The sequence below is a fragment of the Schistocerca nitens genome, chromosome 2 (assembly GCF_023898315.1).
Source record: "Schistocerca nitens isolate TAMUIC-IGC-003100 chromosome 2, iqSchNite1.1, whole genome shotgun sequence".
In the NCBI taxonomy this organism is placed as follows: domain Eukaryota; kingdom Metazoa; phylum Arthropoda; class Insecta; order Orthoptera; family Acrididae; genus Schistocerca; species Schistocerca nitens.
Genome location: NC_064615.1, coordinates 401,863,238 through 401,880,906, shown reverse-complemented (window position 1 = coordinate 401,880,906; position 17,669 = coordinate 401,863,238). Strand labels below are relative to the sequence as shown.

Below are 17,669 nucleotides of genomic sequence, written 5' to 3'. Positions count from 1 at the left end.
AGAGAGAGGGCGGAGGAGGCCGAGAGAGAGAGAGAGGGCGGAGGAGGCCGAGAGAGAGAGAGGGCGGAGGAGGCCGAGAGAGAGAGAGAGAGAGAGAGGGCGGAGGAGGCCGAGAGAGAGAAAGAGAGAGGGCGGAGGAGGCCGAGAGAGAGAGAGGGCGGAGGAGGCCGAGAGAGAGAGAGGGCGGAGGAGGCCGAGAGAGAGAGAGGGCGGAGGAGGCCGAGAGAGAGAGAGGGCGGAGGAGGCCGAGAGAGAGAGAGGGCGGAGGAGGCCGAGAGAGAGAGAGGGCGGAGGAGGCCGAGAGAGAGAGAGGGCGGAGGAGGCCGAGAGAGAGAGAGGGCAGAGGAAGCGAGAGAGAGAGAGGGCGGAGGACGCCGAGAGAGAGAGAGAGAGAGGGCGGAGGAGGGCGAGAGAGAGAGAGAGAGGGCGGAGGAGGGCGAGAGAGAGAGGGCGGAGGAGGGCGAGAGAGAGAGGGCGGAGGAGGGCGAGAGAGAGAGGGCGGAGGAGGGCGAGAGAGAGAGGGCGGAGGAGGCCGAGAGAGAGATGGCGGAGGAGGCCGGGAGAGAGAGAGGGGGGGGCGGAGGAGGCCGAGAGAAAGAGGGGGGGCGGAGGAGGCAGAGAGAGAGAGAGAGAGAGAGAGAGAGAGAGAGAGAGAGAGAAGGGGACAGGGCGGAGGAGGCAGAGAGAGAGAGAGGGGGGGCGGAGGAGGCGAGAGAGAGAGAGGGCGGAGGAGGCCGAGAGAGAGAGAGGGCGGAGGAGGCCGAGAGAGAGAGAGGACGGAGGAGGCCGAGAGAGAGAGAGAGAGAGAGGGCGGAGGAGGCCGAGAGAGAGAGAGAGAGAGGGCGGAGGAGGCCGAGAGAGAGAGAGAGGGCGGAGGAGGCCGAGAGAGAGAGAGGGCGGAGGAGGCCGAGAGAGAGAGAGAGGGCGGAGGAGGCCGAGAGAGAGAGAGAGGGCGGAGGAGGCCGAGAGAGAGAGAGAGGGCGGAGGAGGCCGAGAGAGAGAGAGAGGGCGGAGGAGGCCGAGAGAGAGAGAGAGGGCGGAGGAGGCCGAGAGAGAGAGAGAGAGCGGAGGAGGCCGAGAGAGAGAGGGCGGAGGAGGCCGAGAGAGAGAGGGCGGAGGAGGCCGAGAGAGAGTGGGCGGAGGAGGCCGAAAGAGAGAGGGCGGAGGAGGCCGAGAGAGAGATGGCGGAGGAGGCCGAGAGAGAGATGGCGGAGGAGGCCGAGAGAGAGATGGCGGAGGAGGCCGAGAGAGAGATGGCGGAGGAGGCCGAGAGAGAGAGGGCGGAGGAGGCCGAGAGAGGGGGCGGAGGAGGCCGAGAGAGGGGGCGGAGGAGGCCGAGAGAGAGAGGGCGGAGGAGGCCGAGAGAGAGAGGGCGGAGGAGGCCGAGAGAGAGAGGGCGGAGGAGGCCGAGAGAGAGAGGGCGGAGGTGGCCGAGAGAGAGAGAGGGGGGGGGCGGAGGAGGCCGAGAGAGAGAGAGGGCGGAGGAGGCCGAGAGAGAGAGAGGGCGGAGGAGGCCGAGAGAGAGAGAGGGCGGAGGAGGCCGAGAGAGAGAGAGGGCGGAGGACGCCGAGAGAGAGAGAGAGAGAGAGGGCGGAGGAGGGCGAGAGAGAGAGAGAGAGGGCGGAGGAGGGCGAGAGAGAGAGGGCGGAGGAGGGCGAGAGAGAGAGGCCGGAGGAGGCCGAGAGAGAGAGGGCGGAGGAGGGCGAGAGAGAGAGGGCGGAGGAGGCCGAGAGAGAGAGGGCGGAGGAGGCCGAGAGAGAGAGGGCGGAGGAGGCCGAGAGAGAGATGGCGGAGGAGGCCGGGAGAGAGAGAGGGGGGGCGGAGGAGGCCGAGAGAAAGAGGGGGGGCGGAGGAGGCAGAGAGAGAGAGAGAGAGAGAGAGAGAGAGAGAGAGAGAGAGAGAGAGAGAGAGAGAGAGAAGGGGACAGGGCGGAGGAGGCAGAGAGAGAGAGGGGGGGGCGGAGGAGGCCGAGAGAGAGAGAGGGCGGAGGAGGCCGAGAGAGAGAGAGGACGGAGGAGGCCGAGAGAGAGAGAGAGAGAGGGCGGAGGAGGCCGAGAGAGAGAGAGGACGGAGGAGGCCGAGAGAGAGAGAGGACGGAGGAGGCCGAGAGAGAGAGAGAGGGCGGAGGAGGCCGAGAGAGAGAGAGAGGGCGGAGGAGGCCGAGAGAGAGAGAGAGGGCGGAGGAGGCCGAGAGAGAGAGAGAGGGCGGAGGAGGCCGAGAGAGAGAGAGAGGGCGGAGGAGGCCGAGAGAGAGATGGCGGAGGAGGCCGAGAGAGAGATGGCGGAGGAGGCCGAGAGAGAGATGGCGGAGGAGGCCGAGAGAGAGATGGCGGAGGAGGCCGAGAGAGAGATGGCGGAGGAGGCCGAGAGAGAGATGGCGGAGGAGGCCGAGAGAGAGAGGGCGGAGGAGGCCGAGAGAGGGGGCGGAGGAGGCCGAGAGAGGGGGCGGAGGAGGCCGAGAGAGAGAGGGCGGAGGAGGCCGAGAGAGAGAGGGCGGAGGAGGCCGAGAGAGAGAGGGCGGAGGAGGCCGAGAGAGAGAGGGCGGAGGAGGCCGAGAGAGAGAGGGCGGAGGAGGCCGAGAGAGAGAGGGCGGAGGTGGCCGAGAGAGAGAGAGAGGGGGGGGGCGGAGGAGGCCGAGAGAGAGAGAGGGCGGAGGAGGCCGAGAGAGAGAGAGGGCGGAGGAGGCCGAGAGAGAGAGAGGGCGGAGGAGGCCGAGAGAGAGAGAGGGCGGAGGAGGCCGAGAGAGAGAGAGGGCGGAGGAGGCCGAGAGAGAGAGAGAGGGCGGAGGAGGCCGAGAGAGAGAGAGAGAGGGCGGAGGAGGCCGAGAGAGAGAGAGAGGGCGGAGGAGGCCGAGAGAGAGAGAGAGGGCGGAGGAGGCCGAGAGAGGGACAGAGGGCGGAGGAGGCCGAGAGAGAGACAGAGGGCGGAGGAGGCCGAGACAGAGAGGGCGGAGGAGGCCGAGACAGAGAGGGCGGAGGAGGCCGAGACAGAGAGGGCGGAGGAGGCCGAGACAGAGAGGGCGGAGGAGGCCGAGAGAGAGAGGGCGGAGGAGGCCGAGAGAGAGAGGGCGGAGGAGGCCGAGAGAGAGAGGGCGGAGGAGGCCGAGAGAGAGAGGGCGGAGGAGGCCGAGAGAGAGAGGGCGGAGGAGGCCGAGAGAGAGAGGGCGGAGGAGGCCGAGAGAGAGAGGGCGGAGGAGGCGGAGAGAGAGAGGGCGGAGGAGGCGGAGAGAGAGAGGGCGGAGGAGGCGGAGAGAGAGAGGGCGGAGGAGGCGGAGAGAGAGAGGGCGGAGGAGGCGGAGAGAGAGGGCGGAGGAGGCGGAGAGAGAGAGGGCGGGGTAGGCGGAGAGAGAGAGGGCGGGGTAGGCGGAGAGAGAGAGGGCGGGGTAGGCGGAGAGAGAGAGGGCGGAGTAGGCGGAGAGAGAGAGGGCGGGGTAGGCGGAGAGAGAGAGGGCGGGGTAGGCGGAGAGAGAGAGGGCGGAGTAGGCGGAGAGAGAGAGGGCGGGGTAGGCGGAGAGAGAGAGGGCGGGGTAGGCGGAGAGAGAGAGGGCGGAGTAGGCGAAGAGAGAGAGGGCGGAGTAGGCGGAGAAAGAGAGGGCGGGGTAGGCGGAGAAAGAGAGGGCGGGGTAGGCGGAGAAAGCGAGGGCGGAGTAGGCGGAGAAAGAGAGGGCGGGGTAGGCGGAGAAAGCGAGGGCGGAGTAGGCGGAGAAAGAGAGGGCGGGGTAGGCGGAGAAAGTGAGGGCGGGGTAGGCGGAGAAAGTGAGGGCGGAGTAGGCGGAGAAAGAGAGGGCGGAGTAGGCGGAGAAAGAGAGGGCGGAGTAGGCGGAGAAAGAGAGGGCGGAGTAGGCGGAGAAAGTGAGGGCGGAGTAGGCGGTGAAAGTGAGGGCGGAGTAGGCGGAGAAAGTGAGGGCGGAGTAGGCGGAGACAGTGAGGGCGGAGTAGGCGGAGAAAGTGAGGGCGGAGTAGGCGGAGAAAGAGAGGGCGGAGTAGGCGGAGAAAGTGAGGGCGGAGAAAGTGAGGGCGGAGAAAGTGAGGGCGGAGTAGGCGGAGATAGAGAGGGCGGAGTAGGCGGAGAAAGAGAGGGCGGAGTAGGCGGAGAAAGAGAGGGCGGAGTAGGCGGAGGAAAGAGAGGCGGAGTAGGCGGAGAAAGAGAGGGCGGAGTAGGCGGAGAAAGAGAGGGCGGAGTAGGCGGAGAAAGAGAGGGCGGAGTAGGCGGAGAAAGAGAGGGCGGAGTAGGCGGAGAAAGAGAGGGCGGAGTAGGCGGAGAAAGAGAGGGCGGGAGTAGGCGGAGAAAGAAGAGGGCGGAGTAAGAGGGGGTGGAGGAGGCGGAGTAAGAGGGGGGCGGAGGAGGTGGAGTAAGAGGGGCCGGAGGAGGCGGAGTAGAGGGGGCGGAGGAGGCGGAGTAAGAGGGGGCGGAGGAAGGCGGAGTAAGAGGGGCGGAGGAGGCGGAGTAAGAGGGGGCGGAGGAGGCGGAGTAAGAGGGGGCGGAGGAGGCGGAGTAAGAGGGGGCGGAGGAGGCGGAGTAAGAGGGGCGGAGGAGGCGGAGTAAGAGGGGGCGGAGGAGGAGGCGGAGTAAGAGATGGTGGAGGAGGGCGGAGACAGAGATGGTGGAGGAGGCGGAGACAGAGATGGTGGAGGAGGCGGAGACAGAGATGGTGGGAGGAGGCGGAGAAAGAGGAGGGAAGGGAGAGACACGACGTATATCCAATTTTGATAGATATGTAGCAATTGTGAAGCATTGCTGTGTTTGCTAGTATTACATAAATATCGGTTATATACTGTTAACTACAGTTTATGAAAGGTTCTGCTCTAATTTAGGACCCTATAATTTAGATTACTATGTGGCTTTGCATCTTGTGTGTTTCTATTTACAGTATTTGTAGGACTCAGAATTAAGTATACCTACTGTAAACACAGTTAAACACTTACTTCTTGAAGTTTTCTGTCAAGTTTTTCTTGGGCATCCTGTTCCCGCTTCACAGCCTCGAGTTTCTCAATCAATATGGCAGCGAATCATCTGGATTCATTGGATAAACCTTCAAAAATGAATGAATTTGTTATAACAGTAGTTGAATTCAAACTGATTCATCACATTTTCAGCAGCATATAATATTTGTAGAATAACAGTTTTTACACACCTGCTCCTTCAAGATTCGCTGTGTTCGAGGTATAACTGTGTAATGCATGTAAGGGTCCCGATTAATGCTAGCACTCTCCTTGATCTGCTTGCAGTGGCGAATATATTGCTTCTTGGATGAACGAGCACGACCAACTGACATTCCATCACTAGAGCAAACATAAATAAAATATTTATGTAGCAAATAGTATAACTTTTAAGCAAAAACTGGAGGAGAAAAAGAAAAGTATTACAACTAGAAACAAAAATCAAGAGAGTAATTGCAGTTTTCTGCAACCTCTGGTAAAATCCATCCGACTTTGTATTTGAAAAACATGTAATATGTTACAGATTTTGCCTCGCGTGCCAAAAAACAGAAGTCTGAACGGTCCATGGTATAATGCTAGTTCATAAGGTGCATGAGGCACAATATTTCAGAGGTCAGACATGTTGCTGTTATCAAGAGTGCTGATGTCAGTCTGATCGCCAAATTATTGTGCTCTCCAAAAGTACACCCTTGGACTATTTGATCAACTAATGGACGGGATTTCTCTCTGAATCAAGAATCACAAAAAATTCTGGTTTTATTTTAATACTTTTAAGGTAAAGCGGAACAGAATACTAAAATAATAGAAAACAGCAATTTCCAACATTTGTCAAACACACACAGATTCATTTCTGATTCAGAATTTAAAAGCTGATTAGAAAATATTTAATTATCCTTGTACAGATTACAATTCCACACACACATCCTAAATAGATACGATGTTGCAAATTTTAGACTAGAAACCTCAAAAGATTTAAAATACTTATGTAAATTGAAAACAATAGTAACCTACTACACAGAAGTCACAAGGGTGAACACAATTATGTTCAACTCAAACTAGCCTTTGGGAAACAGAATGCCATAAAATGGAACTGATCACCAGTAGTACAAAGACATTTGGCTAGAAAATAATAGGAAATCCTGAAATTGACCTGACAGTTGGAAAGTAACGAATCAGTAAAGTGGAAGACTGAGGTTTGTTTCTTCAGATAATGCCATATATTAAACACACAAGTTCATACAAGCAGCTTCCAAACTCTACAACTTACAAAGGACAGAAAGAACATTCTCTTTAACTTCAAAGATCAACCTTTTATAAAATGTACCTTGCCACAACTTTAAAAATAAGACTTAGTGTACCTGACGAGAGAGAGAGAGAGAGAGAGAGAGAGAGAGAGAGAGAGAGAGAATAAGCACAATTCTTTCAGGTGTTTTATGGAAGCTCCTCTCTCGAATTTACATACCTCCCATTAAATTAGTGTGTCAATTATCTAAACATCAGCAACCCAACAATTGCTTAACAAACTTGTGTCAACCTTGCTGCGTTAAGTAAAATTATGATATAAAATGCCTAAATGTAAATGTGTTGTCTGTTCTATGAGAGATAAATATGAGATTAATAAACATTTAAGAAGGTGAACCTGCAACAAAATTATCTAATGACTAGACTACAAAGTTTGTAAGACAACATATGTGGATTAGGAACAAATTATGAGCATCACAAGTTTTATATCTAAGCTTGATGCTACAGGTAGATCAACAAGTAAAACTAAGTAAAGCTCACCATGAACACGGACTTAGAGGATACTGTTTACAAGCGGTTTACACAAAAAGATCACAAGGAGAACCTACTTCTGGTTCTATTCTACACAAAAAGGCAAATCAATTTAATGAAAATCTTGAAGGGCCATTGAATTGTAAAGCAAGCACAGACAGACATGGCATTCATGAGCAGCCGATTCTTTAAAAGTCAAAGTAACGGATGGCTTGGGGGAAGAAAATAATGCTCTCAAAAAAGTTAGTGGGCTCAATTGGAAAGCACTGCCAAGAAAAATTGTTGCTTCACCTCATGCAGCACTAGGTCCTAAAATAAACAAGGATCGTATTACTACTTTAGACTATGCTAATATTACAGGCACTGAAAGCAATGTTTGAATTGATGAAAGTAAAAAATCACGTCATTTTAACCATATTAATATGTTTGCAGTGCCCATTGTTGACAACTCACAACAGAGCACCTGGATGGATGGTATGATTTTCGAGGAATGGTTTTTGAAAGTTTTTGGACCCTCTGTTAAAGGTCGTCAGTTTAAGAATGGCAAAAGGTAGAAAGCATTACTGTTCCTTGAAAACACACCAACTAATCCATCATGTGACATCTTAAACGAAACGGACAAATTCACAAAAGTGACATTTCTTCCACCTAAAGGAATCTCCTCATTACAGCCCACTGACCAAGGCATTACTGAGATTCGAATGGTTTTACAGAAAAGTTATGTAAGCTATTGTTGGGAGGAGAAGAGGACGGTGAAAAAAGTCTGTTCAAAAATCATTAAAATATTGATTTGAAAGGTGTGTCCTTTATGCAGATTTTTTATTTACATTTGTTCTTGGTGTAAAGGAATAGAATTTGAAAAAAGCCTAGCATAAAATTTGGGTATGGCAGAAAGTTCTGAACGTCTAATTGAAAATGATGGACAGAATGATGCGTACAAAATGCTTGATATACCAAAACAATGTAATGAAGAAGCCATTCAAGAACAGATGAGTGTTGTTGGAGCAGTTCCAGGACATCAAATCAACCTGGATAGCGAAACTGTAACCCTTATCACTGGCAAAGCTGATGCCGCCAGCATCTCATCAACCACTGGCCCAGAAAATGAAGATGAAAATATACCAGGTGCTTCTGAAGCATTTACATGTTTGGATACTGCTTTGTGATGGTTTGAAGCCCAAGATGAAAGTGACCAGTATCAGATATCTGTCTGAAAAAAGTGCCTGTCTTAGCTGCTTGTAAGCTGGTAGGTTTGCTTAAACGGAGTAAAATTAAACACTTCTAACCATTAACTCCATAAAGACCCACTTTACAAGCAAAAGTCACATGTATTAGATATCTTTTGTTTACTAGGCTGTACCACATACATTCCTGCTTTACTAGCCTTTATAATATCAAAATGGATGCACATTTTTAGAAATATATGTAGTTTTTAATTGTACATAGAAGCATACAGGTCAATTTATCCTTATAAACAAGTTTCCTGAAGATCCATGTCCCTCCCTCCCCAGATTAGTTCAGATAATCCATGCTCTGCTGTACATCATTTTCTCTTACCTCCACAGATTCAGCAAAGAAAACCCTTCACTATCAACAATCCATCAGTCTAATGATATATATCAATCACTTCCAATTCATTACGGTGTATTTATATACAGCAACCAGGCTGACCCGCCAGGTTAGCCGAGAGTGTTAATGCCCTGTTTCCGGGACTCGGGTAGGCGCGCCGGCCCCGGATCGAATCCGCCCGGTGGATTACTGATGCCAGCTGCTGTGCTCGTCCAGGCTGGATGTAGTTTTTAGGCGGTTTTCCCCATCCCATTAGGTGAATACCGGGCTGATCCCGCGATTCTGCCTCAGTTACACGACTCACAGACATCTGAACATGTTTGCACTATTCCATGGATTACACTAGACGCGGACAGCTGGTGTACACTGATTCCGTCCCAGGGGGTACGGGGCGGTGGCAGGAAAGACATCCGGCCACCCCTTAAAACTAACCTTGCCAAATCCGGTCTGCCGACCCTGCAACACCGTGGGAAGAGGCACCAGTAAAAGAAAGGGCAGTCTTTTCTCTGAATCATTTGTTTGTTTGTACGTTTTCCTGCTCATCAACTGAATTAGGCATATTCTTGTAGTTACTCCTACTCTTCCCATTATACACTGAGTAATCCTCAGTTTCTGAACAATTTTCACATCAAAATTTCATGTAATGATGCTGAAGTAAAGTTTCAATTATTACCAAAAACTCTCCAGGCCATTTTTAGTTTTCACTTAACTTATTTTGATGAACAAACAAACATTGTTTTTAATTGTCCTAAATATAATGTCTGATTGTATAACTTCTTTGTTAATTTGCACAATTATCTCTTTGACACACCGATTATACATTATTTTTAGCCTTATTACAACTGATTTTTGAGGTTACTTTTAAACTTGCAAAGTTAAAGTTTGTCTCTAATAGAGGCAAACAATACATCAACATTAATGACAAGAAGACGGGTAGTGTAAGTTTCATTAATATATATTTCTCCGTATTTGTTCTAATTTAGGGACCTGAACACTTTCTCTATGTTCGCTGGGAATAGTGTTGTTGATACACAATTGCTTTGTCCAAATCCTCTTTCAATTCCAAATAGTCCTTTATATGTAGTGAAGTCAAAGAGAGGCTGTAGCACTTAAGTTATTTTCTTCAGAATATTTATAAAGGCTGAATACACACTGAAGTGCCAAAGAAACTGGTATAGACATGTGTATTCAAATACAGAGACATGTAAACTGGTGGATACAGTGCTGTGGTCAGAAACGGCTATACAAGGCAACAAGTGTATGGTGCAGTTGTTAGATCAGTTACTGCTGCTTCAATGGCAGGTTATCAAGATTAAAGTGACTTTGAACGTGGTGTTATAGTTGGCACACGAGTGATGGCACAAAGTATCTCTGAGGCAGCGATGAAGTGGGGGTTTTCCCCATATGACCATTTCACAAGTGTACCATGAATACCAGGAATCTGGTAAAACATCAAATCTCTGACATCACTGTGGCTGAAAAAATATCCTGCAAGAACGGAACCAAAGACGACTGAAAACAATCATTCAGTGCGACAGAAGCGCAACTCTTCTGCAAATTGCTGCTGATTTCAATGCTGAGCCATCAATAAGTGTCAGCATGCAAATCATTCAACAAACATCATCAATATGGGCTTTCGGAGCTAAGGCCCACTCATGTACCCTTGATGACAGCATGACACAAAGCTGTACAAACAACCTCATGAAGCCATGGACCCTATATGTCAGCAGGGTACTGTTCAAGCTGGTGGAGTCTCAGTAATGGTGTGGGGCAGTTGGAGTGATATGAGACCCCTGATACGTCTAGATACGACTCTGACAGGTGACATGTACGTAAGCATCCTGTCTGATCACCTGCATCCATTCATGTCCATTGTGCATTCCGACAGACTTGGGCCATTCCAGCAGGACAATGTGACACCCCACATGTCCAGCATAGCTACAGAGCGGCCTCAGGTACACTCTTCCAAGTTTAAACACTTTCGCTGGCCACCAAAACTCCCCAGACATGAACATTATTGAGCATTTCTGGGTGCCTTGCACTGTACTGCACAGAAGAGATCTCCACCCCCTCGTACTCTTATTACGGATTTATGGACAGCCCTGCAGGATTCATGGTGTCAATTCCCTCCAACATAACTTCAGACATTAGTCTAGTCCAGGCCACATCATGTTGTGGCACTTTTGCGTGCTCGTGGAGGCCCTACACGGTATTAGGCAGATGTACCAGTTACTTTGGCTATTCAGTGTATTTCTCATTCTCAATGACTGTTCAGAGAGATTATTTTAAAATTCCAGAATGAAATTTTCACTCTGCAGTGGAGTGTGCGCTGATTGGAACATCCTGGCCAATTAAAACTGTGCCAGACTGAAACTCGAACTTGGGACCTTTGCCTTTCGCAGGCAATTGCTCTACCAACTGAGCTACCCAAGCACAACTCACAACCCGTCCTCACAATTTTACTTCCGCCAGTATCTTGTCTCCTACCTTCCAAGCTTCACAGAAGTTCTCCTGTGAAATTTATTAAAACTGAGTCAGAAGATTTCCCAAAATCTATTAACCCAGGAAAAGTGTTAATTCATTCTCAATGTACCACTCCATAACCTAGTTCACAAATTGGAAATATTCCGTTTTGCTATGACCACATCTGAAGCCAATTTGTTTCTTTACCTAATAAAAACAAAGTATTTTTTGCAGTCGCTCATAATATAGTGAATATTACACAGAGGAGGCTGGTAACTCCATAGTTTTTTATGACTTGTCTGCTATTTTTCTTGTGAAGTGGAACTATTTCATAATTATTGTGCAGACAACTCTGAAATTCCACCAAAATGCATCAGATTCTAGCACTTTTCCTGTATTCATATACAATATGTCTTTATGCTCTTCAACTGATATTACTCCTGTATTACTAGTCTATGATCAGTTGAAGAATTAAAGTGATTTAGCACTGCAACATTCCATACCAATTCTTCTTGATAAAACATCAATTTTACTTTTAATTCTACTTGGTCTCCACCAAGTCCATAATCTATCAGTTTCCTTCTGGAAGAAAGAGATAACAAACAAGTTATGGTTGTCACAAAATATACTAATGTATGATCTCATCATTTTTGCTATACCTTAACTTTCTCATTTAAGAATCATTCTTTAGTTTTTGTACTAATTTTCATTAAAAAAGAAATCAGCATCATCATTTGTATCAGGCTTGTCTTTGCAGAAACAGCAGTTGCTGAAGGGAAAAAAAGCCTCATTTCTTGCAGTGGGTGTGTTGGTGGAATACAAGGCAGTATAGTGCTGGAGTGGGAGCAGGAAATTGAATGGGTGGATGAAGGACAGGAATCAGCAAAGGTTGAGAGACCAGGAGGGTGATAGGAACATAGGATATACTGCAAGCTGTGCAGTTCATAAAACTGATGTTGGTACGAAGAATTCAGATGGTGCAGACTGTGAAGCAGACATTAAAGAGAAGCATGTTGTGCTGAGCACCATTTTCAGCAACTGGATGCTCCAGCTGTCTCTTGGCCACAGTTTGTTGGTGGCCATCCATGTGGACAGACAGCTTGTTGGTTGTCATTTTCACACAGTAAACAGCACAGTGGTTGCAATTTAGCTTGTAAATATCATGATTGCTTTCACAGGTAGGCCTGCCTTTGATAGTACAGGAGACTGGACTGGAGTACTTGATGGTGGAGTAGGGATGGACAAGGATATTGTACAAGTTCGGTGGGCAGTGGAATGTCACTGTGGGAGGGGTGGGAAGGATAGTGGGTAAGATATTCCTCATTTCAGGGCACTACAAGAGATAGTCGAAACCCTGGCAGAAAATGTGATTCAGCAGTCCTGAGTTGAACTCAGTCACAAGGGTGTGCTTCTCTGTGGTCAGGCTGTGGGAATGGGGCAAATGGTTGGTGACTGGAGAGACAAGGCACACTGACTTTTTCTGTACACGATTTGGAGGGTAATTTTGGCCTATGAAGGCCTCACTGAGAACCTCGGTTTATTTGGAGGGAGACTGCTCTTCACAACAGATGTACCAGCCACAGGTGGCTAGGTTGTATGGACAGGACTTCTTGGTACGGAGTGGGTGGCACCTGTCGAAGTGGAGGTACTGCTGATGGCTTGTAATTTGATACGGACAGAGGTGTTGATGTAGCCTGCCTTGAGGGGGAGGTCAACATTGAGGAATGTGGCTTGTCAGGCTGAGGGGGAGAAGGTGAAGTGAATGAGAAGCAGGTGATGACTTTCTGGAGGCCCAGATTACGAAGACGTTGTCAATAAATCGGAACCAGGTGTTGGATTTGGGATTCTGGGTGGTTAGAAAGGATTCCTCTAGATGGCCCACGAACAGGTTGGCATACGATGGGGCCACGTGGGCGCCCATTGTTGTACCACGGATTTATTTGTAGGTGATGCCTTCAAAGGTGAATCAACTGTGGGTGAGGAAACGGTTGGTGATGGTGACCAGCAGGGAGGTTGTATGTTTGGAATCAGATGCACATAGGAAATGGTAGTCTTCAACAGTGGCAAGGCCACGGACTTTAGGGATGTTAGTGTAGAGGGAGGTGGCATCAATAGTGATGAGCAGCACGCCATCTGGTAAAGGAACAGGAACTGTGGGGTGTTGGTGCAGGAAATGGTTGGTTTCTTTCAAATAATGTACTACTCTTCTTTTCTGCTACCCTCCAGCCCAAACCATCTGTGTGCACCTAGCATCCATACATTACACCCTCTCCCACCCCTACACTGCTACCCCACCTCCCCACCCCAGCCTCCTCCTCGCCTCCATCACCCACACATTGTTTCACCCACTAGGCGCAGTTGCTGTATGCAGTCCAGCTTCAGTGGCCAGACACAGTGGTCATGTGCATGAGAGTTGTGCTTGTGTGAATGTGTGTGCCTGTCCAGAACTAAACATCTCCAGAGCATATTTTTTCACTGACTAGACTGATTTTCAAGGAAGAAGACACTGTATATGACCTGATTTTAATCACATTTGGCATTTTGTTTGTAGCTACATTTCTGATGTTGTTATAGTCCTCTGGCATTATTTAGCTAGCTCCACTAACCTGTTTTTGGATCATATAGTCCTCCAATTTATTAATGTAGTATAAAAAGTGGTAAATTTTGTTAAACTTCTGCTGTCAAGGTGCTGGTATGAATGTAGTTGGAAGTACCATATAGCCTACATCTATTATTCGAGTTCTCTCAGTTGACAATCTCACAACTTCCTTTCATCTGGCCCAAAACATCAACAGCCCAGAACTTACACATGGATGTAGGTCCTCTGATACACTGACTCAGAATAAGTTAGCTCATCAAGGCCTGAAGAGTTCAGCAAAACATCAGAACAGTGCCAAACTTTGGCAAAACTATGCTCATAGAAATATAAGACCAGAACTGAATGATTCTAAGTCTCTTGTCGTATTATCAGAATGGTCTGTCAGCACTCTGATGCAGTGCAAGCCAGGTAAATAGTGTCATTTAGCAGTGTCACTGACTTGGCGTACCATCTGAAATGAAAGTTGGTGATCAGTCCATACATATTCATTCCCCATCAATTTATCCATCATGACGGTTACTTTATTGGTGTATGGATTGGACAATGGAAACTATCCTGATCTATCCTTAATCCCAAAATGTATTACGGTTATCACCCACTTCTTTGTTGTGCCACACTTTGTGGATGTAATAAGGTTCATGTAAGTCCAAATTTGTTAATAAATCAGTAACAAAGACACTGAGAAAAACTGACATAATGCTTCAAAACCATCACCAACAAAAATAAGTAATTATAAAAAGATTACATAACAAACAATGTTAAGTGGAAAATATAATGTAATTGGACTGATTAAAAATCTACTTACAAAGCAGCAGCAGGAGAACACATATAAAAAGTATTACAGTTTGCAAGCTTTCAGAGCTCCGAACGCTTATAAACTGTAATACCTTTTATATGCGTGATCTCCTGTCGTGCGACTGATGAGTAGATTTTTTTATTGATACACATATTAAGTAGAAAAATTAATGAAACAGTAATAGGCGTGTACACTTACGAGTGCACACACACACACACACACACACACACACACACACACACACACACACACAAAATATCTTTTTGTAAATATGTGCAAAAACTTACACAGAACTGTCCGTGAGAGACATGTTGTCACTTTCTGTGCGAGCATCCGAACTCAGAGACTGCAACTCACTATCTTGCCGAGATACAGGATTGTAGGATGAATATGCAAGGTGAGGTGGGATATGATGAGGAGGGTGATGGTGAGCATGCTGCTGCAGGTACAGCCTAATGGCAAACAAAAACATCAAGCACAAGTTTCAAGTCACAAGCATCAGCAAGTCTTGTGTTAAGTCCCAAAATTGTAGAGTGATTAATTTACTCAACATGACGAAGTGGAGCAATAGGCTCTCAATGGATTCTGTAGATCTCACGGTTAATGTTTTATTACTAACTGGAAATAAACATGACATCAAAAATTAATACTGAAGAAACATTACCACGTTTCCACAAACAATAATAGAATTAATCAGTAAAGAACTCTATTATGGAATATAATGGTAGTGAATTTATTAAAGAAAACTGAATCTTTTCTGAAACAAAGCCCCTTTCACAATGGCAAGTGATTATGTATCAGCTTAGTATGTACAGTTTATTAATTTCACCTCTTTTTCACCAAATGAAAGAAATCATATTACCAATAGGTGGAAGCTATCAATTGTGTGATTTTCATACATTACACTATACAATAACAGGACTTAAAACAAGGCACAAAAATTAAATGAAAAAACGAAAGCAGATGCCAAAAGTAACATAAAAATTGTATGTAACAAAATTAAAAATGTCTCGCTAGCCTGGTACTGTAAGACAGCTTGCATGGCATACTAAGTGAATTTGGTAAAGCAATTAACAAGGCATTTTTGCTCCAACACATCAAACAAGCAAATTTCTCTGAAAACTAGCAGTATTCAGGAACTAAGCTTTTCTTAAAAACAAACAAGACTATTAATTTTAAATCAAAAACTTTCTGCATAGCACAAACCACACTCATAAAACAAACACATGCAATGATAATTTTGGGAGTAACTTACATGCTTAAAAATCAAGTAGGGAAAAACGGTAGAAAAATATCAGTTGGTGCTACTGGCAGAATAATCAGAATACCTATGTAAGACGTCATATCATCTACAATATTGAAGAAAATGAAATAATGCACACAGTTTTCTGTTTTATTTAGCATACGTCATTGGGTATATGTATGTAGCAGATTTCTTATGCAATAGTTGCAGTGGAAACACTTTTTTGTCACCAATCCTACCAGTCAGACTCAACCCAAAATCAATGTTGAATCCTGCCTGACTCAGTTCATGCCTCTATCCAACCATGATCCACCCCCACTGCCCAAATCACCCCCTGCTAACCTGCCAGAATTTTGTAACCTCAGGCCTTGTCTCACCATCATTCTCCAAATTCCTCAACACAAAAGCTAACCTTATAACCACAGACAGAACCGCAATCCTCCATCTAAAAACTGATTGCAACCTTATAATCCTATTTGCTGACATAGGTTCCAGCACAGTGGGTTTGAACCCCAAGGATTACATGGCAGAAAGACTCTGCTAGCTGTCGGATTTGTCCATCCACAAATCCTGCCACAGTGACCCAATTCCAGAAATTCAGCAGGATCTCCCGTCTCTCCTCAAATTCTTAGGCCCATCCCAGAACATCATTCCAAAGTCAGTCTCTCTCTCTCTCTCTCTCTCTCTCTCTCTCTCTCTCTCACACACACACACACACACACACACCTACCCCTACCACTCCCTGTACTCCTACTTTCTGCCTGCTTCCTAAAGCCCATAGACCCCCCCCCCCCCCCAAACCCCAAGACGCCCCATAGTGACCAGTGTCTGTGGTTCCACTGAGAGAATCTCTCGTTGACCAATACCTTCTGCTAATTACCCATGACCTATCCTCCTATATACAAAGACACCAACCATTTCCTCCACTAGCTCTCCACGATTTCTGTTCCTTCACCACTCCCATTCCTTTACCACAAGACACCCTGCTTGTCACTATTGATTCCATCTCCCTTTACACTAACATTCCTAAGGTCCTTGGTCTTGGCATTGCTGAACACTACCTTTCCCAATACCAGATGGATTCCAAAACGACAACCTCCTTCCTGGTCACTATGGCAAACTGTATCGTCACCCACAATTACTTCACCTCTGAAGGCATCATCTACAAATAAATATTTGGTATAGCAATGGACACCCACATGACATCATCCTATACCAATCTATTCATGGGCATCCAGATGGATCCTTCCTGACCACCCTGAATCCCAAACCCCACACCTGATTCAAGTTCACTGATTACATCTTCATGATCTGCATCGAGGCTGAGGACACCCTATCCACATTGCTCCCGAATCTCAAACCCTCTCCCCTATTTGCTTCATCTGGTCCTCCTCAACACAATAAGTCACCTTCTTCGATGATGACCTTCAACCCAAAGATGGCTACGTCAGTATCTCTGTCCATATTGAACCTATTACCCACAAGCAACAGATCTACCTCAACCACTGCCACCCATTCCATACAAAGAAGTTCCTTCCATACAGCCTAGCCACTTTTTGGCCGTCACATCTATAGTGATGAGCAGTCCCTCTCCAAATATACCAAGGGTCTCACTGAGGCCTTCACAAACTCAAATTACACTCTCAACCTCGTACAGAAACAGATCTCTGGAACCTTACCTCTCCAAGCACCCATCACCTCCCAAAGTCCCAGCAGCTGGCCACATAGGAGAATTCCTCTCATGACTTAGTACCCCCAAAGACTGGAGCATCTGAATCACATTCTCTGCCAGGGTTTCGACTACCTCTAGTCATGCCCTGAAATCAGGATTATCTTACCCACTATTCTTCCCACCCCTCCCACAGTGGTACTCTACTGCTCATCAAACATATACAACATTCCTGTCCATTCCTACTACACTTCTGCTCCCAATCCCTTGCCTCTTGGCTCATATCCCTGTAAAAGACTTAGATCCAAGAAATGTCTCATACATCCTCCCACCACCACGTATTCCAGTCTGGTCACAAGCATTACCGATCGCATAAAGGGAGGGTTTCCTGTGAAAGCAGTCATTTGATCTACAAGCTAAGCTCAACCACCATGCTGTGTTCTATGTGGGTTGACTGTCATACTCAACAAGATGCCTCCCTGTACAAATGACCACCAACAAAATGTGGCCAGGAGACAGCTGGACCACCCAGTTGATGAGCATGCTGATCAACACAACATTCTTCACCTCAATGACTGCTTCACAGCTTGTGTCATCTGGATCCTTCCTGCCAACAC

At 47.6% G+C, this 17,669-nt stretch overlaps 1 protein-coding gene across 1 annotated transcript in view; it reads right to left on the bottom strand.

Annotated features, from left to right (window-relative positions):
• Nucleotides 1–17,669, bottom strand: part of LOC126236250 (axin) — a 266,422-nt gene that overhangs the window by 129,731 nt on the left and 119,022 nt on the right. Inside the window, 4 exon segments of the mRNA XM_049945400.1 lie at nt 4,922–5,011; nt 5,014–5,032; nt 5,135–5,282; nt 14,428–14,592. Of these exon segments, the coding sequence (XP_049801357.1) occupies nt 4,922–5,011; nt 5,014–5,032; nt 5,135–5,282; nt 14,428–14,592 (422 nt within the window).